At 43.1% G+C, this 26310-nt stretch overlaps 1 protein-coding gene across 2 annotated transcripts in view; it reads right to left on the bottom strand.

Moving 5' to 3' along the window:
• Window positions 1-26310, bottom strand: part of COL4A1 (collagen type IV alpha 1 chain) — a 389221-nt gene that overhangs the window by 316565 nt on the left and 46346 nt on the right. For both annotated transcript variants that reach the window (XM_072992788.2, XM_072992838.2), the window contains exons 2-4: window positions 6358-6408; window positions 4631-4720; window positions 4496-4540 (exon numbers count right to left, since the gene is read on the bottom strand). In XM_072992788.2, coding sequence (XP_072848889.1) covers window positions 4496-4540; window positions 4631-4720; window positions 6358-6408 — 186 coding nt within the window. The remainder of the gene's footprint in view (window positions 1-4495; window positions 4541-4630; window positions 4721-6357; window positions 6409-26310) is intronic.

Genomic DNA, 26310 nt, shown 5'->3' with positions numbered 1-26310 from the left:
TTCCGTATAGTTCGCGATCAATCCAGAATTGATCTAAGTGATGGGCCTCCTTCTAGTATTTCACCAGAACAATTTACAGCATTTTTAAAATCTAAAGTGGAGGCCATCTGACGGGAGCCCTCTCCTTTTTTGAATAAAGTGGATCGAGCAGAGATGTCCAGTGCTCCACCCTGCCCGGTTGACTTAATTTCTTTCAGCCTGTGATACCAGATATGGTGGACAAAGCGCTTGATCGCTGTCGAGCTACCACTTCCTCCCTTGACCCTTGTCCGGCCTGGCTAATCAAAGCAGCCTATAACAACGGAATGAGCCACAGTAATAATTAATGCGTCTCTCCAGGAAGGCAAGGTTCCCATTGCCCTCAAGGAGACACTCATTAGGTCCATTAGGAAGAAACCAAATTTGGCAGCAGTCGATATTGGCAATTACAAGCCCGTCTCCAATGTTTCTTTCCTTAGTAAAGTGGTGGAGAAGGTGGTGGCCAACCAACTTCAGGCTCTTTTGGATGAAACAAACGTCCTGGATCTGTTCCAGTTGGGCTTCAGGCTGTGCCATGGTACAAAAAGGGCACTGGTCAGCCTGTATGATGACCTGTTGAGGGAGGCTGACAGGAGCAAAATGTCTTTGTTGGTCCTCCTCAATATCTTAGCCGCCTTCAATACTGTCAACCACAGTATCCTCCTGGGGAGGCTCTCCGAGTTGGGAATCGGTGGTCTGGTGCTTGCCTGGCTCCGATCCTTCTTGGAGGACCATCCTCAGAGAGTACAGCTTGGGAAGAGTGTTTCGGCCCTGTGGAGTCTCAATTGTGGGGTTCTGCAGGCTTCAATTGCCCCCCAATGCTGTCTAATATCTATATGAGGCCGCCTGGTGGGGTCATCAGGGGGTGTGGGGCTTCGTGCCATTAATATGCTGAAGAAACTCAGCTCTACATTTCCTTTTCTCCAACCACAGTGGATGCCATTCTGTCCCTTCAGCGCTGTCTGGATGCTGTACAACAATGGATGCAGGAGAATAGACTGAGGCTGAACCCAGACAAGACAGAGATCCTGAGGGTCGGTGGCCCCACCATCAGTGGTCTGGGAAACTCCCTCTCTTTTGGGGGGTGACTCTTACCTCAAAGAGTGAGGTTTGCAGCGTGGGGGTTAATCTGGATCTGGTGCACACCATGGAAACCCAGGTGGCGTCAGTGGTCTGCTCCGCCTACTTCCATCTGTGGTGGATTGCCCAGCTGCGTCCCTATCTTGATGTTGTGGCACTCACCACTCTGGTCCATACGCTTGTAATCTCGAGATTGTTGTTGTTTAGTCATTTAGTCGTGTCCGACTCTTCGTGACCCCATGGACCACAGCACGCCAGGCTGTCCTGTCTTCCACTGCCTCCTGGAGCTGTGCCAAATTCATGTTGGTCGCTTTAATGACACTGCCCAACCATCTCATCCTCTGTCGTCCCCTTCGCCTCTTGCCTTCACACTTTCCCAACATCAGGGTCTTTTGCAGGGAGTCTTCTCTTCTCATGAGATGGCAAAAGTATTGGAGCCTCAGCTTCAGGATCTGTCCTTCCAATGAGCACTCAGGGTTGATTTCCTTTAGAATGGATAGGTTTGTTCTCCTTGCAGTCCAGGGGACTCTCAAGAGCCTCCTCCAGCACCACAATTCAAAAGCATCAATTCTTCGTCGGTCAGCTTTCTTTAGGGTCCAGCTCTCACTTCTGTACATCACTACAGGAAAAACCATAGCTTTGACTATTCGGACTTTTGTTGGCAAGATGTCTCTGCTTTTTAAGATGCTGTCGAGGTTTGTCATTGCTTTCCTCCCAAGAAGCAGGTGTCTTTTAATTTCGTGGCTGCTGTCACCATCTGCAGTGATCATGGAGCCCAAGAAAGTAAAATCTGTCACTACCTCCATATCTTCCCCTTCTATTTGCCAGGACGTGATGGGACCAATAGCCATGATCTTAGTTTTTTTGAGCTTCAGACCATTTTTTTGAGCTCTCCTCTTTCACCCTCATTACAAGGTTCCTTAATTCCTCCTCACTTTCTGCCATCAGAGTGGTATCATCTGCATATCTGAGGTTGTTGATATTTCTTCCGGCTATCTTAATTCCGGTTTGGGATTCCTCCAGTCCGGCCTTTCGCATGATGTATTCTGCATATAAGTTAAATAAGCAGGGGGACAATATACAGCCTTGTCGTACTCCTTTCCCAATTTTGAACCAATCAGTGTTTCCGTATCCAGTTCTAACTGTTGCTTCCTGTCCCACATATAGGTTTCTCAGGAGATAGATAAGATGGTCAGGCACTCCTATTTCTTTAAGGACTTGCCATAGTTTGTTGTGGTCAACACAGTCAAAGGCTTTTGCATAGTCAATGAAGCAGAAGTAGATGTTTTTCTGGAACTCGAGATTAGACCAGTGCAATGTACTCTACATGGGGCTACCTTTGAGATTGATGCAGAAGCTTCAAATAGTGCAGAATGCAGCAGCTAGACTTCTTAGTGGGATGAGAAAACATCAGCATATTTCTCCCACTCTGGCCTCCTTGCATTGGCTGCCTGTTAGTTTCTGCACTGATATCAAAGTGTTAATGATGACTGTAGCATTCCCCATTTATTAGATCTATGGTTCTTGTATTATGTAATGGTTTATGAATATTCATATTACTATGAGGTGGAGCCGAGAGAGATGCTATAAGAGGCGGAGTCAAATAGTCAGAGAGCAGATTAAGAGAGATTAAGTCAGATTGGGTCAGTGAGAGTCGAGTCAGGAAGTGTAATAGAATGTGTAGTTTAGAAAATTCTGAGGAGTGATTAGCTACTGAAGATATAAATGAATCAATCTCTGTAATCAATAAACCAAAGTTTTATTTAAAAGAACTTGAAGTGTGGACCTGAATCTTTCTGAAGTAAATGGTGATTTAGAGGTCACCTGGTGGCAGCAAGTGTAAAGAAGAGAGTGTTTGCCTTTGTGTGCTCTGGGGCTTGAAGGTCAAGCAAGGGGCACAAGAGTGGACGCCACAATGACATATAAAGCCCTAAATGGTTTAGGACCTCGATATATAGCGGAACACCTCCTCCCACATAGATCTACTCGAATCACTCGCTCTAGCCAGGAGGGGCTGTTGACGGGCCTAATGCCGAGGGAGGCCCGGAAAGAAAGAACAAGAAACCGGGCCTTCTTGGCAGTGGGCCCTCGCCTTTGGAATAGTCTCTCCCCCCCCCCCAAGATCCGCCTGGCCCCCTCGTTGGGTGCTTTTAAGAGCCAACTCAAGACCTGGCTATTTAGGCAGGCCTTCCCTCCTGTCACCGCTTGGTTTCTATTTTCCCATCTTGAATGATATTGCTATTTGTTGTTAAATTGTTGTTTGATATTTTAGATTGTTTTTAGTCTTTTTTATTGTTAGCTGCCAAGAGTAGACATTGTCTAAATGGGCAGGATATAAATTTAATAAATTTAATAAATTTAATAAATTTAATAAATAAATAAATAAATAAATAAATAAATAAATAAATAAATAAATGTTCAGTTGTCATTTATTTTTTTTCCATAATTATTGTCTTTTCCAATGACTCTTGTCTCCTCAAGATTAGCTCATAAATTATGAGCTTTCCTTTCAGTCATTTTTATTTCTATGAAAAGTTCAAGCTTAATTTGATTTACTTGTTTTTCTGGCAGGCCGTAGTATCTATAAAGTTTGCCTCCAACACCTATTTTCAAATAAGTTTAAAGAAACTGGCAGTTAATGATAGGAACTTTCATTTGCTGTTATTATGTGCTATCAAATATCCTCGACTTACAGTAACCCCATCAATGAGGGATCTCCAAAATGTCCAGTCCTTAACAGGTCAGTTCTTGTAAATTCACACCTGTAGTTTCCTTTAACAAGTCAATCTATCTTATACTTGTTCTTCCTTTTTTCCTGCTGTCTCCCACCTTTCTCAGTATTACTGCTTTTACCACAGAATCATACCTTCCTGTAATGTGCCCATAGCAGAACAAATTAAGTTTCAATATTTTTGGTCTCTAGGGATAGTTCTGGGGAATCTCTGATCAAGATACCCTCCAGGATGGAAGAAAAACTCTGCCTGCTGAAAGACAGTTCAATATCCTTCAATATAGCTCAGTTATATTAAAGTGCTTGAACCATCCTATATGTTTTAGACTAAGGGCGCATGGCTTTTGAAAGTTTGGATTGGACTTTTAACAAAGTGCTAAATATTATTTAACTGACAACTATGAATCCAATGAGATTTAAGTAGATATAGCCATTTTAGCTCCCCTCCCCCCATGACTGCAATGAGTGACTGCTTCTTGGTGGAAGTGACAGCAGCACATGAGTAAAACATTTTAGACAGTAAGCAGTTTGGGGCAGGGCTTTCCCCCCCTTTTAAATTGCAAAGTGCCATGAACTTCAATAGTGTTACATAAGTAATTTTCAATAATAGTTAACTAAATGTTTAATAGCTACAGAACAAATATAAGTCAATTCAAGCAAACTCACTCTTGTCCCTTTTGTCCCCGGTAGTCCTGGTTCTCCAGTGTCACCCTGTTTAAAAAGTGATAAATAATTTGTTTTTTATTTTAAAATAATGTAGCATGTCAGTTTAACTTTTCAGAGGTGCACAGTTAATCTTACCTTCAGTCCTGAGGTTCCTGGGGGTCCTTCAGGTCCTTGTACTCCAGGAAACCCAACCAAACCTGGCAAACCTGGCAAGCCTCTCTCACCCTGTGAAGATCGAGCAACATCTTATTTAGAAAAATACAAAGAAAGAAAACCCCATGGACACTGATGCGAATTTCTCACTTAATGGCTGAAGGAAGAAGGATTTTTCTTGGTGGAGGAGAAGTGTTAAATTATCTTAACGTTAGGAGTCTGCAATGCATTTAGTCCCTTGTTTCTCTGGCTGGGATGTTAATAGGAGCTGGAGAATGTTGCCTCCTTTCAGGGAAGCATTTAGAAGCCTTTCAGACCAAGTGCTTCACCAGGATCCATTAATCAAGGTAGGTGCAGGAATTTGTGGCTTTGTGTTCTCCTGCTACTGCTATATCATGTCCTCTCAGGCTTCAGAACAATCTTACTTGCAAGTGGCCCATTAGTTTTAATGATTAATTAAGGCCAATAAGGATTTCCATATATGATATGCTTCATTAATACATTTCCTTGTATTCAGTTCCTGTTTTGATTTTACTTATTTTATTATTTAACTCTTATGTATCTGTTTCTGACAGTATATTATTTGAATATTTGTTGTACAATTTTAAACAAGTATGATCTTTAGTTACAATATCTTAGTTTCTTTTCACATATTTTGCATTGCTTTGTTATATTTTATGTCTATTTACACATTTTGAAAAAGTAACAAGAACAAAGATTTCTAATTCCCATGTGTTATCTGTTATCTCTGTGCATGTATGCACTGACAATATGGCCTTACTGTCGGCCCACATGCTTGCTGGATTTCCTTTCAGGATCTAGTCCCAGGAACTCATTCCACTTACATTTTTGCTTCCCACTTTTGCCACAGCTAAGCTTCTTTCTTCAAACAAACACATATTACATGTTTGTGGATTTATGATAGCATGTACTAGCTAGGGTAATCCAAGAGAAAATGGATAATCAAAAACTATATAAAATAATAAAAAATAGCCTGTTTATGAATCTTAATAGAAACACACTTCTATATTTCACCACAAGAGTGCAACCTTAGAACAGATTTCTAAGCTTTAAATAATGTTAGTCTGTTTTTCCTTAATTAAACCCATTTCATACAGAGTTTGCTGCTTGAATCAATCTGTAAATGGATTATCACTATTCGTACTATACTAATAAAAAACTATCACTGAAATTCTGTTTGTGTAGCTTAATCCATGAAATTTTTTTGGGAAATGAAATATTTTCTCTTTTTATCTGTAGGCTCTAGTGTAATTCCTTTTACCACCAGAATCCACAGGAGCTGCAGGACTGAAGGAGGAAATCTTTAATTGCTGCTGGAGGCAATTTTCGGTAATCAAAGACTTCCTTCTCCTACTCTGTGGCCTCATGGTTCCAGATGGTGAAAGGGATTACACCGAAGTAGTGGGTACCTTTGGATCAAAGTAAGTGGTCAAATTTGAATTCAGCACACTTTAGAGGAGCTGTGCCTCCGTTACAACATCTCCTGAATCTGTTCAAATCAGCCTGATTCACTTCTGAACAGGAACCATCTGAATCAGAAACCGAAGCCTAATATAAGAATGACTTTACTTAGTTCTGAAATATAAAAGTTCTGAAGTATAAAATAACAGTTTATCATAGGAATCTAATTTTGTTCCAGTGAATAAAGTTAACACTAGTAGGGGAAATGAGACTACATACACACTCACTTTTTGCCCCTTTACTCCACTGCAGTCACATTTTCCACAGCCAGAGCAAGCCTGGAATGTAAACAAAAGAAAGAAAATCCTTGAGCGTGGTAACATGAACAACTACTACTGGTAGTTTGAAAATACTTGATAAACTGCTGGATAAAAAAGCAGTATTTTGCAAACAGTCTCCTTTCTTGGTGAAGAAACAGATGCATCAAAATTAAACAGCTACAACTATATCTGTGTTGAAGCCATTTCAACAATATTTTCTTTTTCTTTTTCTTAAAAATAAAATATTTTTTAAAATATAAAATCTGGGTTTTTAATTTTTGTTAATGAATAAGTAGGCACCAAAGATCTGTCAGTGCAAATCAGGTACTGAGATTACTCAAAACACTTAATCTCAGTACCTGACTTGCACTGACAGATCTTTGGTGCCTACTTATTCATTAACAAAAATTTAAAGCCCAGATTTTAATTTTTAAAAAAATATATTTTATTTTTAACAAAGGGTAAGAGGAAGGAAAAAGGGATTGAGGTTAAGGCGAAGAGGAGAAACAATGACATACTAACATCCATTCTATACATATTGCCATATCAAAATTCCAAATTGCTCTTTTTACTATTTTCTGCCTTCCAGATTTAAGTTCTCATTTTAATGAATGTTCTTCAAACAATGTCTGATGACTCAAACCATTTGTAGAATAAGTCCCATCTTTCAGTTGCCTTTTGTAGAGGGGACAGTCCTTCATCACTTCTGATAAAATGGCCATTTCTGCTGTTTCCCGTATCTTCTCTGTAAGATCTTCTTGTTTCGGTTCTGTCTGACTTTTCCAATTTTTGGCATAAAGAATTCTAGCTGCAGTGACTATGTATATAACTATATACTTCTTTGCCTTATCTATATTATCAGATATCATACTCAATAAAAACAGTTCTGGGGTTAATGGAACCTTAAAAAACAATATTTGTTGCAGCACAGCATGTACTCTTTTCCAATACTGTTTCGCTACTCTACATGACCAACAATATGATAATAACTTCCCACATGTGCTTCACATTTCCAACACACATTTGATACATCTGTATACATCTTCGACAATTGTTCTGGAGTCATATGCCACCTGTAAAACATCTTATATACTGTATATTCTCTTTAAATTTAACCGATCTTGTAAGCTTTATAGTATTTTGGCATATTTCCAACCATTGATCAATATCAATATTATGCCCTATGTTTTGTGCCCACTTAATCATACATTCTTTAACCATCTCTTCTTGCATTTTGATTTCTAACAGATAATTATACATTTTCTTAACTATTTTATCTTTTGAACGTAATAAAAGCTTATCAAATGTCGTTTGTTCTGAATAAAAACCTTCTATTTTGTCTTTTGTATATCTAGATTCCAGCTATGCTCTGGACCACCAGTCTATGTAAATGTTCTGTGTCTCTAACTCTTCTTTAGACCTTAATTCACAATCCTTTTTTAATAAATCTTGATATCTTAAAAGTTTTGCTTTCGTCATAAGATTAGGTGATTCCCATATACTGGTGTTTTTTGGTAAATTTGTTGTATAATCTTTTTCCATGTTCCCAACAAAGCTCTTCTTATCATATGTAAATTAAAATGCTTTTGCTCTTTATCCTTTTTATACCACAAATAAGAGTGCCAGCCTAGCTGCAAATCATGTCCTTCCAAATTGAGTAATCTATCATTTTCCAAAGTTATCCATTCTTTTATCCAATCTAGAATACAAGATCGATAATACAGAACCCAATCTGGAAGACCAAAACCTGCCCTCTGTTTGGCATCTTGCATTGCTTTAATTTTAATTCCTGTTTTTTTTTACCTTGCCATACAAATCTCATAGTTATCTTATTAAGTTCTTGGAAAAAGGTCTATTTGAATATGATAGGGATTGTCTGAAATAAGAATAGAATTTTTGGCAAGACACTCATTTTAATCATCGCAATTCTTCCCAACAACGATAATTATAGCTTATCCCATTTCTACAAATTGTTCTGTATCTCTTTAATCAATTTCATATAATTACCTTTAAGTAATATACTCGTCTTCTTTGTAATTTAGATCCCTAAATATCTAATTCTCTTTTCCTCTTGGAAGTTCATCTTCTCTACTAACCTCTTGTTCTCTTATATTTTTAATAAGTATTTTTGTTTTCTTTTGGTTTATTCTCATTCCTGCCATATCACCAAAATTTATCAATGTCTCCATCAGGTCTTCTATTGAATGCAATGTATCTTCTAGTACAATGACTAAATCATCTGCAAAAGCCTGAAGTTTATAAATTTGACCTTTTACTTTCAATCCTTTCAATTCCTTTTTATTTCTGATTTGTTCGGTTAATATTTCTAGAGTCAGAATGAATAGTAGTGGCAAGAGTGGACACCCCTGTCTGGTACCTTTCTGTATTTGTATTTCTTTCGACAACTCGCCATTAATTCTCACTTTTGCCTTTTGTTGAGTATACAGTGGTGCCTCACTTAACGGCGATAATCAGTTCCAGGAAAATCGCCGTTAAGCGAAAACATCGTAAAGCGAAAAAACCCATTGAAATGCATTGAAACCCCTTCAATGCATTCCAATAGGGTCAAAACTCACTGTCCAGCGAGGATCCTCCACAGGGCAGTTGTTTTCGCTGCCTGTCTTGCAAGGAATCCATCCCAGAAAACAGCGGGGAGCCATTTTCTTTACCCGGCGGCCATTTTGAAACCACTGATCAGCTGTTTTAAAATCGTCTTTTTGCGAAGAATCGGTTCCCGAAGCAGGGAACCGATCATTGCAAAGCGAAAAAACCCCATTTAGACCATCGTTTTGCGATCGCAAAAAGATCATCGCAATGCAGTTTCGTCGTAATGCGGGGCAATCGTAAGGCAAGGCACGACAGTAAATTGCTTTAATTAGCTTCAAAAATCTTTCTCCAACGTGCAGTGCATCCAGCAAATACAACATAAAATTCCAATCTAGATTATCAAAGGCTTTCTCCACATCCAAGAATATCATGGCCATCTGTTTTTCCGGGTGTGCTTCATAATATTCCAGGGAGTTTAGGACTATCCTTATATTATTTTTCATCTGTCTTTTTGGAAGAAACCCAGACTGATCTTGATGTATTAACTGGATTAAAATTCTTTTCATTCTGGTTGCCAGGATGGTCACATATATTTTATAATCCACATTCAACAATGAAATCGGTCTGTAATTTTGGATTTCTTTACCCTCTGTATTTTCCTTGTGGTAAGGGAAATTATCGCTTCAGTCCATGTTGTTGATATTCTTCCCTCTTCTTCAACACATTCTAAAAGCTTCTTAAATTGATTAATTAATACATCTTCCAATTCTTTATAATATTCTGCTGGTAACCCATCTGGGCCTGCTGCTTTCCCAGTTTTTTGAGAGCTTCTGTAATTTCTGTGTATGTTAAGGGCTGATTTAAGGACTGAATTTGTTCTTTAGTCAATTTCATTCTGTTGTGTTTCCATACATACTCTTTCTGAGCTTCTTTGTCAAGTTCTTTTTTCTTGTATAGCTTCTGATAGAAGTCCTCAACAATCTTTTTTATTTCTTCCTGTTTAAATTTGTCCACTCATCTTCATCTTTCAAAATTCATATTATTGTCTTCTTCTCTTTCCTTAATTTATACACTAGCCATCTTCCCGGTTTATTTGCATTCTCAAAAAATTTTTGCTTTGCAAATTTAAACTTCAAGTGGTGTTGGTAGTCCGCACCACCTTTTCCCACCTTTGGCGGATTGCCCAGCTGCGGCCCTATCTCGACACGGGGGGCGCTTACTACCTTGGTGCATGCACTCATAATCTCAAGATTAGACCACTGTAACACGTTCTACACAGCCTTTGAAGCTAGTGCGGAAACTTCAGGTGGTCCAGAACACAGCGGCCAGACTCCTCAGTGGAGTGAGAAAATACCAGCACATTTCTCCTACTCTGGCCATGCTGCACTGGCTGCCCATCTGGTTCCATATCGACTTCAAAGTTTTAATACTTATAAGGCCCTGAATGGTTTAGGACCTCAATATTTGGCGGAATGCCTGCTCCCACCAAGATCTACCCAGATCACCTGTGCGAATCAGGAGGTGAGGCTGAGGAGCCTGACGCCGAAAAAGGCCTGGAAGAAGAAGACATGAAACCGGGCCTTCTCGGCAATGGCTCCTCGCCTCTGGAATAACCTCCCTCTGGAGATTCGCGCGGCCCGCACGCTGGGCACCTTTAAAAGTCAATTAAAACATGGCTGTATATTCAGGCCTTCCCTACAGCTAATATCTGATTTTTCTTTTTCTTTTTCCTTTATTTATTTCTTCCGTCTTGCATTACATCTGTTATTGTATTATCTATGTAATATTTTACATTATTTTATTTTTATAGACCAGATGGGCAGGGTACAAAATAAATAAATAAATAAATAAAAAATAAACAAACTTCCTTGCAGTTTCTTCGGTGAGTAATATATATTTTTAAAAAACCCAGATTTTAAGACCCAAGACAGAAATTTTTGCTGTTGTTACAGGACATTATGTTGCTTCTGACTTATGTGACTCTCTGAAATAGTGATCTCCAAAATATTCTGTCTTGAGGCCTTCTCAAGTCTTGCAAATTAAATGTTCCAATGTGGCCACTTTTGCTTCTAGAGAATGTTCAGATTTGACTTGATTCCAGCACTCACTTAGAGTGGTGCCTCGCTTGACGATGTTAATTCGTTCCAGCAAAATCGCTGTACAGCGAAAACGTCAAACGAAATAAAAAACTCCATTGAAATGCATTGAAAACCGTTCAATGTGTTCCAATGGGCCGAATACTTGCTCGTCCAACGAAGATCCTCCATACGGCGTCCATTTTCTGGTGCCTGTTAAGCGAAAAATCAGTCCTAAAAACAGCGGGGGGGCATTTTCTTCAGCCGGTGGCCATTTTGAAACCCGACGATCAGCTATTTGCTGATCGTCATAAAGTGAAAATTGGTTCCTGAAGCAGGGAACCGATCATTGTGAAATAAAAAAAACCCATTTATACCATTGTTTTGCAATCGCAAAAGCGATCGCAAAAACTTCAACGTTAAGCGGATTCGTCGTAGAGCAGGGTAATCATCCAGCAGGGCACGACTGTACTTGTTTTTCTGGTGGCCCAGAGTATCCCTAAAGCTCTCATATACAGTGGTGCCTGGACTTACAACCATAATCCGTTCCACAAGATGGGCGTAACTCAAAACGGTCATAAGTCGAAGGATCATTTCGCACTGAAATGCGATTAATCTGTTCCAGAAGAATGCCCTCTCAAAACAAACAAACAAACAAACAAACAAAACACTGCAAACCCCATAGCTGCAAAAAAAACACCACCCAAAAATAAACAGAACAAGCCCCGAAGGCACTGGAGCTTTAAAAACAAAACAAAAATAAAACAGAGCAAGCCCCAAAGGCGCTGGGGCTTAAAAACAAAAGCAAAATAAACAATGGAGCAAGCCCCACGCTGGGGCTGCAAAAAACACCAAAAAACAAAACAACACAGCACAGAACCATAAACCTCCAAGCCCAAACCCACCCTGCAAAACCCACCCAGAACAGTTTTTACAAAGCAAAAAGCAGCACCTTACCTTACCAGGCAGTTCCAAGCCTCCTCCAATAACACTCACTCTCACTGTTGGGGCGAAAGACCTACAGAGAAGCAGCCTCTTCGCCTACCAAGAGTTAGCAATTTGAATTTCCCACCTTTTTCCCCTGCCTTTTTTTGATCGTAACTGGAAGCTCTGGCCACAAGTCGAAGCAAAATTTTGCGGCCGGAGCTGGTCACAACTCAAAATGGTCATAAGTAGGGACATTCGTAAGTCGAGACACCACTGTATTTCAAATGTGCTGATTTCCCCCATCTGTTTTCTTCACTATCAAGCTTTCATGTGTACACATAGTACAATGGTGCCTCGCTAGACAGTTACCCCGCATGACAGTTTTTTTGCTAGACATTGACTTATTGCAATCGCTATAGCGATCCGCAAAACAGTGATTCCTATGGGGGAATTTCGCTGGACAATGTTTGGTCCCTGCTTCGCAAACCGATTTTTGCTACACAAAGATTTTGACAGCTCCCTCCGCGCTCGCAAAACGGGTGTTTTCGGGACCTAAGCTTCGCAAGACAACTATTTAAATCTTTGTATAATTGGATGGGAGATCCATGAATAAGTTAAAATTATAAGAAAGAAATTCTAAGATACAATTGTAGAGTTTAAAGGCTTAGGAAAAAATGGCAAGTGTGAAGTAAGGTTAGTAAGAAAACATAACGGCCAAAGTAATAATGATATATGTTGTTCTTTATAACATTCTGTATTTTTATATTTACCCCAGTACCATGTTCCAAAACCCTTCCATATGATCTTTCCTTACCCAATCAAAAATGAATAATAATAATAAAAAGATTATGGGCAGTTAATATGCCAGTGCCCTAAAATGGGCAAAAAAGGCTTTAAACAATTGGATTACTGGTGATGCCGTGAACCTGCAAGTGGAATTATTCTGGGTGGTTTGCAATCTACCAGTTCTGGACATTCAGGGCCTCAATTTTTCCAGTAAGCAATTGTCAGGATCTGGCCTACATCACTCTGGCAGCTGCAGGATCTGGGCCAGCCTAATGTTTGCAGGCTCAGGCCCTGGTCTGTGTAGCAGCTGCTGGGCCACTCATGAGGCTGATCTGGAAACAAGGCCTATTTTAAGGAGTGATTCTCCCTCCCAGAACTTGTCTCAGCAACAAAAGTCTTTGGCTTTGCTTACTGCTCCTGAGCTCCAGAGTCTCTGTGTTCCAATATTCCTGCTCCTGCCTTGGTTGCCAACAACATCTGCTTGCCACCTACATCTCTGTGTCTTATCTCTAGTGTTCCAACAACTGCTTCTGTTCCTGCCTTGGCTTCTGTTCTTGCCTCTGGGTGCCTTGTTCTGGCTATGTTCTCAGCCTTGTGCTTCTCCCTCTGCTTGGTCACAACCAGCTGTGCAGTGAGTGCCTATAGACTTGATACTCTGTGTGGTGGGACTGGGTCCTGGTACCCCTGGTGAGGGGCTGCCTAGGATATCTTGGACTGTGATAGCAATTTGTAGCCTTCTTCAGAGCTAAAACTGACCCATTCGTGCCAACCTCGATTCTTCAGCAGTTTAGCTGACCTGGGGGTGACCATCGCTTCTCCATCTCTCTCTGCGAAATTGGTTCACTTTGACCCTATATCAGTAGAGGAAGTTTCCAGGACGTTGGTTGGCTGTAGGCCTACCACCTCTTTGATTGATCCTTGCCCAGAGTGACTAATTAGAACCACGAAGGGGCCATGACTAATTGGGTTATGAAAATTATTAATTAGACATGGGGATGAATTTTAAAAATGGATCATGATATTCAATAAAAAATGCTGATTCCTTAAATATTTGTCCCTTCAAATTCATCAGTTGCAGAGACCCTGACAAATACGAAGGGATGAATATTTTCCCATTTTTATTCATCCCCCATAGTAAGGGGTAGCCTTCTCTCTCTTCCTATGGCCTTCCCATTCTGCTTATGGGCACACCAATTAGCGGGCGGATAGCCAGCCAGCCCCACAGCCACCCATCCCTTCACCTCCCTACCTTAGCCGCTGCCGCTATCTCGCACTGCCCAGTGCTGCTGTCATCTACTGCCACCTGCTACCGTCACCATCCATTTCTGCCCGCAGCAGTGGCCTCTGCAGCCACAGCCCGCTGTAACGGACACTGGCTGCCCTTTGCAAAGATGGTGGCTGCAGCTTCTTTTAAGGCAGGGAAGTTGCAGCTGCCATTTTTGCAAAGGACAGCCCGGATTCCCTTAAGGCAGGCCATAGCAACAGAGACCATAGCAGCAAGTGGTGCTGGATGGTGACTGCGGAGGCTGCCATGACACGGGACTCCGTGGATTTATTTTTTTAGACAGCCTCCAGTTGTCTAAAAAAGCCCCCACAATATAAATAAATGTTTTATTACGGTCACTGACTAGCAAAAGTAAGCAACATTATTTAAATTAGGAAACATAAAATAAATTTGTCCAAATCATCAAGGAAATCATCATGGCCAAAGCCTGACCAGGGAATAGAGAAGGAACAATCCCAATATCTGGAGGTTGCTGAGATCAAGCCGGAGTTTCGGAAGAGGTTGACTTGGCAGAAGACGCCAGCTGTCGGTGTCGAGTTCGATATCCTTGGTCTCGATAGTGTGGAGGTCCATGACCACCAGATCGATGATAGAAGTCATCCGAACAATGATGGAATCGAGGCGGTGGACAGGACTCGAAATATGGGGACCAGTGACAGTACATCGTTGGATCATACGGCATGGGGTAGCCAGGACCCTCAAAACCAAAGCCGTGTGGTCAATAGAATTCCCATGGATCATCCCAGGGAGACAATCTTTGATCTCCCAACTGTGGTCGAACACGGTCAGGCTCGGGCTTGAGATGATGAGTCTTTTGTTTTTTTCTTTTTGGGTCCTTCCACCGTTAACGCTGGTCGACCTTGAGCCCGAGGAAGTGGACTTTGGGACTCTGCAAACTTCCATGGGAGAATGAGCCACAGCTGAGGGAGTTCAAAACAAAGGAGTACACAGAGACTCCATGGTACAAGCCAGGAAAAGAGATTGTTCCCACAAATGGGAACACAATCTCTGCAGCCTCTGCTTTAAAGCCAGTTCGGTAAAGGCTTTACAATGAGAGCAGAAAGCAGTTTGTACTTCTCCTGCCAGGCAGAAGAGACAGAGCGAGTGACTGTCAGAGAAGGGCACTTTGCGGTTGCAAGCAGTACACTGCCTAAAAGGCCCCGACATGGCCATAAAGGTCAAATACACAGTTTTACGCTTCCAAATCCAACTCACAATTAGAAGAGAGGATTGTCAAGTAAGCTAAAGGTCAAAAACACGAGGAGGTTTGATACAGAAGAGTTTTTTTAGATAGGAAAAAGCACAAGCTCTGGTTCACAATGCTGCTGTAGCAGTGGCGGAAACGGAACTGAGGCACTTGGTGCCGGAGGCAGGGATATAGCCTATGTGGGAGGTCCCGGCACCATGTGCTTAAAGCTCTAGAAGGTTCCGAACCTGCTCTGCTCAGGCACAGATTAGCCCATTAGTGTGCATTCACAGAGACCACGAAGAACATCTATATACATATATATATAACTACATTCATACATCTTATTAGATATCTCCTGCCTCACTTTCATAGGCCTTGTCTATGGGCTATTGTAGCATGCATAGAATGACAGAATTGTTACTTAGAAGCTCAAAGAGCCCATATGATCATTAAGACCTCTACGTGTATACACCAATTTACAGATACTATAGCTGCACTTCAGGTGGCACCTTTCCTTCACGGATTTTGATTGCAGCAGCACAGAATTTAGCTACTTTTATCAACTGTGAATGAGAGATGCAAATGAAAGAGGAATGGGTGAGCTGTCCCCTTGTACCTATGACACAGAAGAAAAAGAGAAAGTGACAGGGGTGTGATGGGGGGATGAGAGATCTGAGTGTCAAGGAGAAAGAGGAGGCAGGGTTAAAAGGAGAGTGGAAAAGGGTAGAGGAAAAAGGCGGGGAAAATTAGAGCACAGAGTGCTGGCCACAGAGACTGGTGAAACGTTAGGAAGAACAATCTTCAGAACACGGCCAAAGAGCCCGAAAAACCCACAACAACCATTAGATCCTGGCCGTGAAAGCCTTCATGAATACATTAAAATTAGAACAGTTATCAGTTTGGGAGGAGGAAGAAGAAGGGGGCAAGGGGCTCTTGAGTCTTTGGAATGCCGATAAAAGAGGAATGGAAAAGAGGGAAAGCGACCGGAGTAGAGAGAGAACATGGAGAATCGTATGGACAGGTTACTTACCTGTAAACATGGTTCTTCAAGTGGATTCTCCATGAATACACACTAGTGGGTTTAGACAGCGCCTGCGCTGCCTCTCGGAATTTTCTAGAGCTGCAAGAGAAAAGTAACAATGTTTTAGGCTACCCTATACCGCGCATGTCTAGCCCGCCAACGGCTCAGTTCCATATGCCCGCCACACAGAAGAGTTGGGACTCGATTCCAATGACGGACATGTGGGGAGGCCGGGCGGGACGTGTGTATTCATGGAGAATCCACTTGAAGAACCATGTTTACAGGTAAGTAACCTGTCCTTCTTCAACGTGGTTCTCCATGAATCCACACTAGTGGGTGACTAGCAAGCAAACTTACTGGATGGTGGGCCGTCATTGTAGCAATGACGTAAGGACAGCCCTTCCAAACTTGGTCTCATTCTTGGCCCGAAGGTCCAACTTATAATGCGTGACAAACATGGACACATTAGACCAGGTAGCCGATCTGCAAATTTCTTGAATATTGACTCCTCGTAGCAAAGCTGTAGAAGTGGCCACAGCCCTAGTTGAATGGGCTTTAAGGCCCTCAGGAATAGGTCTGTGTTGTAGTTCATAGGCCAAAGAAATAGTGGAGACCAACCATCTAGAGAGAGAGGATGACGAAGCAGCTGAACCCTTTTGCTGACCATAGAAGCAAAGAAACAGCTTAGGAGATTTCCTAAAATCTTTAGTCCTTGAAACATAATAGGCAAGTGCCCTTCGAACGTCCAAAGAATGAAGCATGCGCTCAACATCTGTCACTGCTTCAGGAAACAACGTTGGTAAAACCAAAGGCTGGTTAACGTGGAACTCAGAAACCACCTTAGGAAGAAAGGAAACATCAGGATGCAAAACAACTTTATCCTTGTAGAATTGAAGATAGGGAGAATCTGCACGCAAAGCTGCGAGTTCACTAGCCCTCCTAGCCGAAGTGATGGCTACTAGGAACAAGGTTTTGAATGACAGGAACTTAAGGTCACAAGAGGTCATAGGCTCAAAAGGATGTCTGGTGAGGCTGTGTAAAACAGTCTGCAAAGACCATTGTGGCACTGGCTTCTTCAATGGTGGTCTCATGTTGCTCAAACCCTTGAGGAAGGCTTTAAGCGTCGGGTGCGAAAACCAGCGGGATGACTCAGAACCCTGAGGTTGAAAAGCCACAATAGCTGCTGTGTAAACCTTTAGAGTAGACTTGGACAATCCAAAATCAAAAAGATGTCTGAGGTAAAGTAGGAGAGTAGACAAAGACACTGGGGACGACTGTAGGTTGCGTTCCCTAGCAAATTTCAGAAAATTTCTCCATTTATATTGATAAAGCAACTTTGTTGCTGGTTTACGAGCTTTATCAATGACTTCAACTAGAGATGGGAAATCCTCCACGCTGTCAAGTGGAGGGTTTCCAGGTCTGGATGCAGAATCTTCCCGTCGTCTAGAGTGAGAAGATGTGGATGCAATGGTAATGTCATGTTGTCCACGGCACTCTGAAATAGTGTGGAGAACCACGGTCGACGTGGCCACCAAGGAGCGATCAGGATTGCCTCTGCCTTCATTCGCAAGGCTCTGATGATAGTTCTCTGGAGAAGAGGTAGTGGAGGGAATAGGTAGACTAGTCCCACGTCCCAGGGGATCATAAAAGCATCCCCGAGGGAGTCCTTTCCCCTCCTGGCCCGGGAAGCGTAATGCAGACACTTCTTGTTGCTGTAGGTCGCAAACACGTCTACTAGAGGTTGACCCCACCTCCGACAAAGTTTGAGGAACACCTGCTGATCTAATTCCCACTCGTGGGTCTGAGAAGAGCGGCGACTCAAGTCGTCCGCTAGCTGATTGTCCGTTGTTGCAATGTGGATGGTACCGGAAAAATGTGCTGCTGGTAGCACCACTCCCAAAGCTGAACGGTGAGGTACAGAAGGGACTTTGATCTTGTGCCTCCCTGCTTGTTCACGTAGAACATCGTGGTGGTGTTGTCCGTGACTAGCTGTATGGCTCTGCCCTTCACCAGGGGGAGAAAGGCCCTGAGGGCTTTTATGACCACCAACATCTCCAAATGGTTGATGTGCAGCGTCGATTCTTCTGGAGACCAGAGGGCATTGATCTGATGACCCTCGCAGTGGGCTCCCCAACCCAACGGGCTCGCATCTGTGGTGACTTGTCTGGTAAGTTGAATGGGCCTGAAAGGCCTGCCGACCAAAAGATGGGGGAGGAATGTCCACCACTGTAGTTGACTTGCTAGTTCTGGTGTGACCCTGAGACGCTTTCTTTGGCTGTCTCTCTCTGGATCGAACAGGGTGAGGAGCCAAATTTGCAGGGAGCGCATCTTCAACCGCGCATGAGACAAGGTGGCTGTTGTCGATGCCATGAGGCCAAGTAGATGTTGAGCTAGCCTGGCAGATACTGTGCGTCGTGGCTTGAACTTGCGAACTGCCTTCCTGATCTTGTGGATGCGTTCTAGAGGAAGAAACATGCGAGCTTGTACTGCATCGAGACGTGCTCCTATGTAATCCATCGTCTGGGATGGCTCTAGATGAGACTTCTCGCAATTGATGGATAGGCCCAGGGCTTGAAGAGTGTTGAGGACATAACGAGTGTCCCGGTATGCCCTGGCTTTGGTGCTGGAAACGATGAGCCAATCGTCGATGTACGGGTAAATTTGGATGCCTTGCAACCTCAGGTAAGCTGCCACCGGGGCCATACATTTGGTAAAGGTCCTCGGTGCCAAGGACAGACCGAAAGGAAGAGCCACAAACTGGTATACCGTGTCCTTGAACATGAGACGTAGATACCTTCTGTATTTCCGGTGTATCGTGACGTGAAAGTAGGCATCCTTGAGGTCCACCACCACAAACCAGTCTCCTTTCTTCAACAGGTGAAGGATCCCCTCTAAAGTGACCATCCTGAAGTGACGAGGCCTGAGGTAAGAATTGAGGTCCCTCAGATCCAGTATGGGGCGCAGACCGCCGTCCTTCTTCGGAACAGTGAAATACCGGGAGTAAAACCCGTTCAGGATGTCTCGTTGAGGAACTACCTGGAAGGCCTGTTTCTTCAGAAGGGTAAGAATCTCGTCCTCTAGGATGGGATCGAACGAGGTAGGCTTGATCCAGCCTAGAGGAGGCAACTCTATAAACTCCAGGCGGTAGCCGGAGCTTATAATGTTCAAGACCCAGGTGTCTTGGGTAATCATGTTCCAATTCAGAAGGTAAGGAGAAAGTCTTGTGCGTGTACTGATGGACCGGATGGGTTGATGAGAGTCAAAGATATTGTTTTGACCTTTTCCCCCCAGGCTTAAAGGACTGACGCTTGTAGGCTTGAGGCTTGAAGCTGGAAGCCGATGAAGAAGCCTGAGAAGAACGTGGAGCTGCTTGAGAGCGGAACGAGCGGTAAGTTGAAGGACCAGGTTGTTGGTAGGTCTGTTGTTGGTAGGTCTGCTGCTGGGATCTAGGCCGCCACTGAAACTTGGGGGTCCTAGATTGCTGCTGCACTGCATAAGATTTCGCTGTCTTTTTGCTCTTATGTAAGCTTTCAAGGTTCTCATCAGTGGAGCCATTAAACAATCCTGTCGCATCAAAAGGCAGGTTTTTGATCCTAGCCTTGATGTCCTCCACAATGTTAGCAGAGCGTAGCCAGGCGTGCCTCCTTAAAGTAATGATGGATGCCAAGTTCCTCGCATTGGCATCCGCTACGTGGTGAGAGGCTAAGCGTTGGTGTTTGGAAACGGTCAAGGCCTCAGCATGGGCATTGAGACAGGTCTGCCTAATGTCCTCTGGGGCTACCTGCAGAGCTGGCAAGACTCTTTCCCATAGTTGTTTTTGGTATGCACCCATAGCTACTAGGTAATTGAGAGCTCTGAGTGCAAAAGTAGTCATAGAATAGAGCTGTCTGCCTAAGACTTCCAAGTCCTTGCCCTCCTTAGTGGTTGGAGTTGGATGACCTTTAGCTGGCAACCTGGAAACACTAGACTCCACCACCAAGGAATTGGGAGCTGGATGCTTCAACAGGAACGAGGTGTTATCCCCATGCACGCGGTACATGTTTTCAGTACGCCTGGACATAGTGGGAGGATCAGCAGGATGCTCCCAATATTCCTTGAGAAGGTCCATGAGCTCAGGCACGTAAGAGAGGCTGACGGGACGAGACCTGGCCTGATGGATGTCTCCAAAAATCAGGTCGTCCGCACGTGAAGGAGATTTCTCTATCTCCAACTTAAGTGCTGCAGCCATCCTTGAAACCATCTGAGGGTAAGAGGAAAAGTCCTCAGACGGGGAAGAGGGGTGAATATCCGCTGCGTCTGAACCTAGGGGTTCTCCTGGAGGTGGCAAGTCCAGAGAAGCCTCAGAAGTGTTGTCACCCTCTTGCTCAGAAGAGGTGTGAGGGTCTTGGCTATCCTCATCGGAGGATTGGAGGATGCTAGGACGAGAGTCGGTGTCCTTGGTTTTAGAAGGCTTACGAGGTCGAGGTGCCTGAGGTACAGGTTCAGGCGCCGGGTGCACCGGAGGAGAAGATGGTTTGGGTCGACTTGGAGGCTCAGTTGGCTTAGCCGGTGCCGAGGGAATACCTTCGTCAACGATCGGACGCTTGCGGTGTCAACCTTTCCTGGGCGGCGACGTGGAAGATGAGGAAGAGGAAGTATATCGAGACCTCTTCCGACGCCGATCGCGCGAAGTCGAGGAGGAGGACTCAGTAGAATAGTCTCGTCTACGACGCCGACGACGGGACCTCTTCCTATCCCTGCTATCATCGGAGTCGGAGGAGGAGTAGTCCCGATGTCTGTGCTTCTTGCGCCTATCGGCACCAGAACCACGTTTACGTTTGCGGTGGTGCCGGGGCTTCTTAGGCGCTGGCTCCTCCTCTAACTCGGATGCTGGAAGCCGAGGAGAGGGGGCCTCGACAGGCTGAACAGGTCTCACCGGTGTGGATGGAGACTTGGAGCCTGGGGATCCCGGTGTGGAGGACCGGGATCCCGTCCCTAGCCCGGGTAAGATGGGGCTACGAGGGACGCCCGGTAAATCAGCCACTATCTTCTCCAAGTGGCTCGTTGTCGGTGACTTTTCGACAACGGACGGTGGCTCTTGACGGGGAGGTAACGAGGGGGCCAAGTCCGACGCCGACTCTCGGTCCCGAGAAGAATCTTCAAGTATTGGAGAGGGAAGTGACGTCGAGGCAGATGGAACAACGAGGGTAAGCTCTCTAGCCCTCGATGTTGACTTTGTCGATGACTTTTTCTTTTTCAGATGCCCCGACACCGATGGAACCGAGGACTCGGCCGATGAAAACAGGGAGACCGATGCGGAGGTAAGAGCAGATGGGGTCTTTCTCTTCTTAGACTTGTCTTTCGAAGACTGCTTAGGTCCCTTTCCCTTAGATGACTCCGGCGCCGAGACGACTTTGATTTCAGAGCGCACGGAGGAGATTGAAGGTACAACTTCCATTTGGGAAGGTTGGGAAGCGGACAGAGTCTGTTTCCACAAGAAATACTTCAGGCGTTGCTGGCGTGCCTTGAGAGTGACCTTAGTAAATTGCTTGCAATGCCTGCAGTGGGACACCGCGTGTGATTCTCCCAGGCAGTACAAACAGAGAGAATGCCTGTCCTGGAAGGGAAGTTTCCTGGAACACGCGGTGCAGAGGCGAAAAGGTCCTCTCCTGGGAGATGGCTTTTCTTTGGGAGGCATAGACCAAGAGGAACGAGGAAAAACTGACCGTAGTAGGGGATCCGCTCGACTAAGAGGAGAGCCGAGTCGAAAGGAACAAGCAGGGAAGTCCAATAAGGGATAATTGAAGGAATCCTCTAGGCGCGTGGTGCCTCAGCGGGAAGCCCGTTAAGGGCTATTAGGCCCCAGCGGGAGGCCGCCTCAATCAATTAAGGCAGGGGTCACTCACAGTCCACCGTAGAATCACCAGAGGCAAAAGGGTCGGTCAACAACGTTCCGAGGTCAGGGTAGTCAAGCAAAATAGAAGAAAAGAAGAACCAGTTCGCCAGAAAAAACGAACTAAGAGGTCGAAGCTCTAACGAGAGGTCCCAACTTCACTGGCGGAAAAATGGAACTGAGCCGTTGGCGGGCTAGACATGCGCGGTATAGGGTAGCCTAAAACATTGTTACTTTTCTCTTGCAGCTCTAGAAAATTCCGAGAGGCCAGCGCAGGCGCTGTCTAAACCCACTAGTGTGGATTCATGGAGAACCACGTTGAAGAAGTAAAGATTAGAGAATTGTTAGATGGCTTTCCTAATCTAAAAGTTGGAGGGCTGCTACATGATCCACCTAATGTAAAGACCGGGGAAATGTTACCAGACCCCTTGGAATTGACAGTGGTGGTCTTCCTGTGCAGGCACAGTCCTTGGAAGAAGGTGGTTTGCCAGGGACCTATACCGTGAATTCCAAGTCAGAAGGAGATTGGGCCTGCCACCCATGTTGTGGGACAATTTGTGCAGTCCGGAATGCTCCCTTGAGGAAGCCCACTGATCAGGAACGGTTTGGACCAGCCTCCCAGTAGATGAAGAGAAATTGAATAAAGAACCAAAGTTGTCTTGGAATGAGTCCCCATTGAATGTTGACACAGTTGGCCCTACTGAATTTGTTGTGCATTCTGTTAATAAAACGTTAAGCAAAAAGATGAGACTCCGTTATTTGTTCCTGCCGAAAAGGATGAACTGCTCAAGCTTTTTACTGAACCCAATCTCAATGACGCCCAATGTGGGCAGGTCTGAAGGTGGGAAATATGGAGTACACAAAGCTACAACAAACCATAGAAAGACAAGAGAAACTGATTGATGTACCGGCGGAACAACAAAGACTATTAATGAGACAAATGTTAAGAAGATACTGTATAGATTTTGAATTACATGAAGAGTATATCGCATAGATAAAGAAGTAAACAAAACTAGTAGTCCCCCAAAAGTGGAGGACAGCATTGTTATGATTAGCCCATGATGTACCTATGGCTGGGCATTTGACTGGCCAAAAAATGACACCTCGTGTAATACAATGGTTCTGGTGGCCAGATGTGAGTAAAGAAATAGATGAATATTGCAAAACATGTAACAAATGTCAGATTACTCAAGCCAAGCCATGACCTTGAGCAATGCTAATACCAATGCCGTTAGTAGATCATCCCTTTGACAGGATAGGACTAGACATAGTAGGCCCCTTGCCCAGGTCAGCGGAAGGACACATAAACATTTAATAGATTATGCCATTAGGTATCTGAAGGCTATTTAAGGTCCACTACAGCTAAAGTATTAGCTACAGAATTGACTCAAGTGTTTTCCAGACTAGGCTTCCCTAAAGAAGTTTCAATGGGTCAAGGGACTAACTTTATGAGTCGGACCTTCCAGGAAATGTGGTGGCTCTTAGAAGTTAAGCCAGTACACACAGCTGTATACCACCCCCAGACTAATGGTCTGGTCTGGTGGAGAGATTTAAGAAAACTATGAAAGGGAAGTTGAGAAAGCTAGTGTTAGAAGAGAAACCCAGAAGATGGCATTTACTAGTGGCACCACTGATGTTCACTATTAGAGAGGTACCTCAGGCCTCTACAGGATTTTCACCTTTTGAGATGATGTATGGATGGAACCCTCGGGGAGTATTAGATTTAGTGAAGCTCAAATAGTAGTTCAACAAGCGATAGAAATGAGAGACCATCTGAGTAAAGTAGCAGAAATGGCCAAGACACAGTTGCAAAAAGTACAACAAGATCAGAAGAGAAGGTAAGATCTGAAAGTGCACCCTAGACGGGGCCCAGTGACAGTATATCATTGGGTCGAGCACTATGGTATCTAATCTTTGGCCAAATTAAATCCACTTGTAATTTTTAAATGGTTAGGGAGTTCTTTGATATAGAACTAGGACAGACTGAACCATAGGAAATGTATTTTATTGTTTAAAAATTGCTGTGGTTAAAGAAAACAAGCTTGTCAATGTTCCTTCTTATTTTTCTTGTTGACTATACCAGAAACTGACAAAAATTAAACTTTTCCTCTTAAGGAAAAAGGTGTGTGTGTTTTAATATATTTAGCTGGGTGTTGTATTTAGTAAATAAAAACATGCTCTATAACACTCTTGGGAAATTTCACAATTTACCACTTAAACAAAATAGGTTAATTGCCTAGAATTCTGACTTGTTACTAATGAAGAAATGTCTGGAAACATACCATCTGACCATTCCCACCCAGACCCCTTTGAAAGTAGGAGACGCAGCAACGATAGGAACCTATTGGGCTAATGGTCATTATCTCCAACCCTTGCCCTTTCCGTAAATAAACAAGATCAAAAAGAAAGCTACAGACCCTTTGAGAGGCAAGTCATACATCTTCACTAAGATGCAGCACCTGTGAATCATGGCTAACAAGCACCTGATTCTTAGCAACTCTACCTTATCTGTCTGTGCAAGGGCTAGTGCACCTAGACTTACTTCTGAGGAAATATGTATAGAAGTGCCTTATATCAAACTGACAGCTCATTATAATACACACACAAACTGGCATAGTTGTGGTTCACAGGATTTTGGCTCCTGCATCTTACAATCAAAATACAGTGTTTTTGAATAAGGGGGCTTTTATTTCCTCTAACAGTAAAACAGGCCTCTTCCAGATGGAGGCATATTATACCACCTTGTATTGCCTTTTTTGCTTTTCTTTTCTTTTCTGTTTTGGTCCTCTGAGGTTGCACTTGCCTTCAAAGCATGGGATTTGTTGTGCCTTACTGCTTTGAATGTGTTTTGCTGCAGCTTATGTTTTTTGTATGGTATTTGTTTGTTTTTAGTATTTTATACTCACTACAATTCACTTTAATTTTATCTTTTAATGATGTGAGCTGCCTTGGGACCTTTTAAGTAATAAGGCAGGGTATGTAAAAACAAATAAACACTACCTCCCTGCCTCAGTCCGGCTCAGTCCATGCTATTTTTTAAATTAATGATGCATGGGCAAACTAGACCACAGCTACATGTACTACACAGTCTACAGTTCCATCTCTTGCTTTTCTTTGGCTAATGAGAGATGTGGGCATTCTTATCACAATTATAATGTGCAGGGAGGAGTCTCTTATTCTCTTTTCCCTGATTCTGACCATCTCTACCAGAGATTGAGGCGGGGTGGGATTTGAGGGGGAAGGATTTTCAATTGGCTGGGAGAGGAAGTGAACATTTATTCACGTTTTGTTATGGATCAGGAAATGCAGAGCACTAATTGTTAGGTGAAAATGTATGCTGTGTATCAGAGACCTCACTTGGCCCTGACTTGCACAAGCCACATTATGATTCCATAATTGATTTAAGATTCCAGTTTGACCACTTCGTTATTGGGTTGCATTAGATTTTAAATTATCCAAGCAAAGAATATATTCAGATTTTTTCAATGAAGAATTTTTTTATAAGAATCTTTCAGCTGAGAAGCACTGCCTGGGGAGTTTTGAGTACCATGACCCTGGCCACCCTGGAACTGAGAAATTAAAGAACACAGGATGCAAGTTTAGACAGACTGTTGTTCCCATTCATGGATTATTTGACTTCCTATTTAAGTTCCCAACTTGTTTTTAAGCATTTCAGTTCTAAGTATGAAAAGAATCTCTTTCCCAAATGCGTCAATGCATTTCCCAAGAGCTCCATTCATACTTACAGAGCTACACAGATGGATTAAAGGTCACTTTGAGACCTCTTTACAATTCCTGTATCCAACATATTCTCTTTTACTATGCAGTTCTATAACATTTATCACAACTTATGTTTTTGTTTCTTAATTTCCAAGGTCTGTATTGGAAATTTAGTTTTATGTTGTTGGTTAGGCAGCAAACTGGGAATACATCTGGTGCATTAGCAAATGTGCCAAATATAACATTTCACAATATGTTCTTAGCTGTCAATTTTAAATGAGTTTACAGATGTGCTGGCTTCAAAAAGTAATCATATGATAAAGTCCATAGTAGTTTCATTTAGACATATTTTGAATTTCATATTACTAACAGTTATACTTTCCTCATATTTATATTATGAGGAAATAATATAATTCAAATTTATATTGTTATATTAGCATGCTTCTACATTTATCATATTTATATCGTTGGAAAAAGATTGGCTTCTTTCAAATTCCT

The sequence above is a fragment of the Pogona vitticeps genome, chromosome 1, assembly GCF_051106095.1.
Source record: "Pogona vitticeps strain Pit_001003342236 chromosome 1, PviZW2.1, whole genome shotgun sequence".
In the NCBI taxonomy this organism is placed as follows: domain Eukaryota; kingdom Metazoa; phylum Chordata; class Lepidosauria; order Squamata; family Agamidae; genus Pogona; species Pogona vitticeps.
This window is presented reverse-complemented; position numbering and strand designations above follow the sequence as displayed.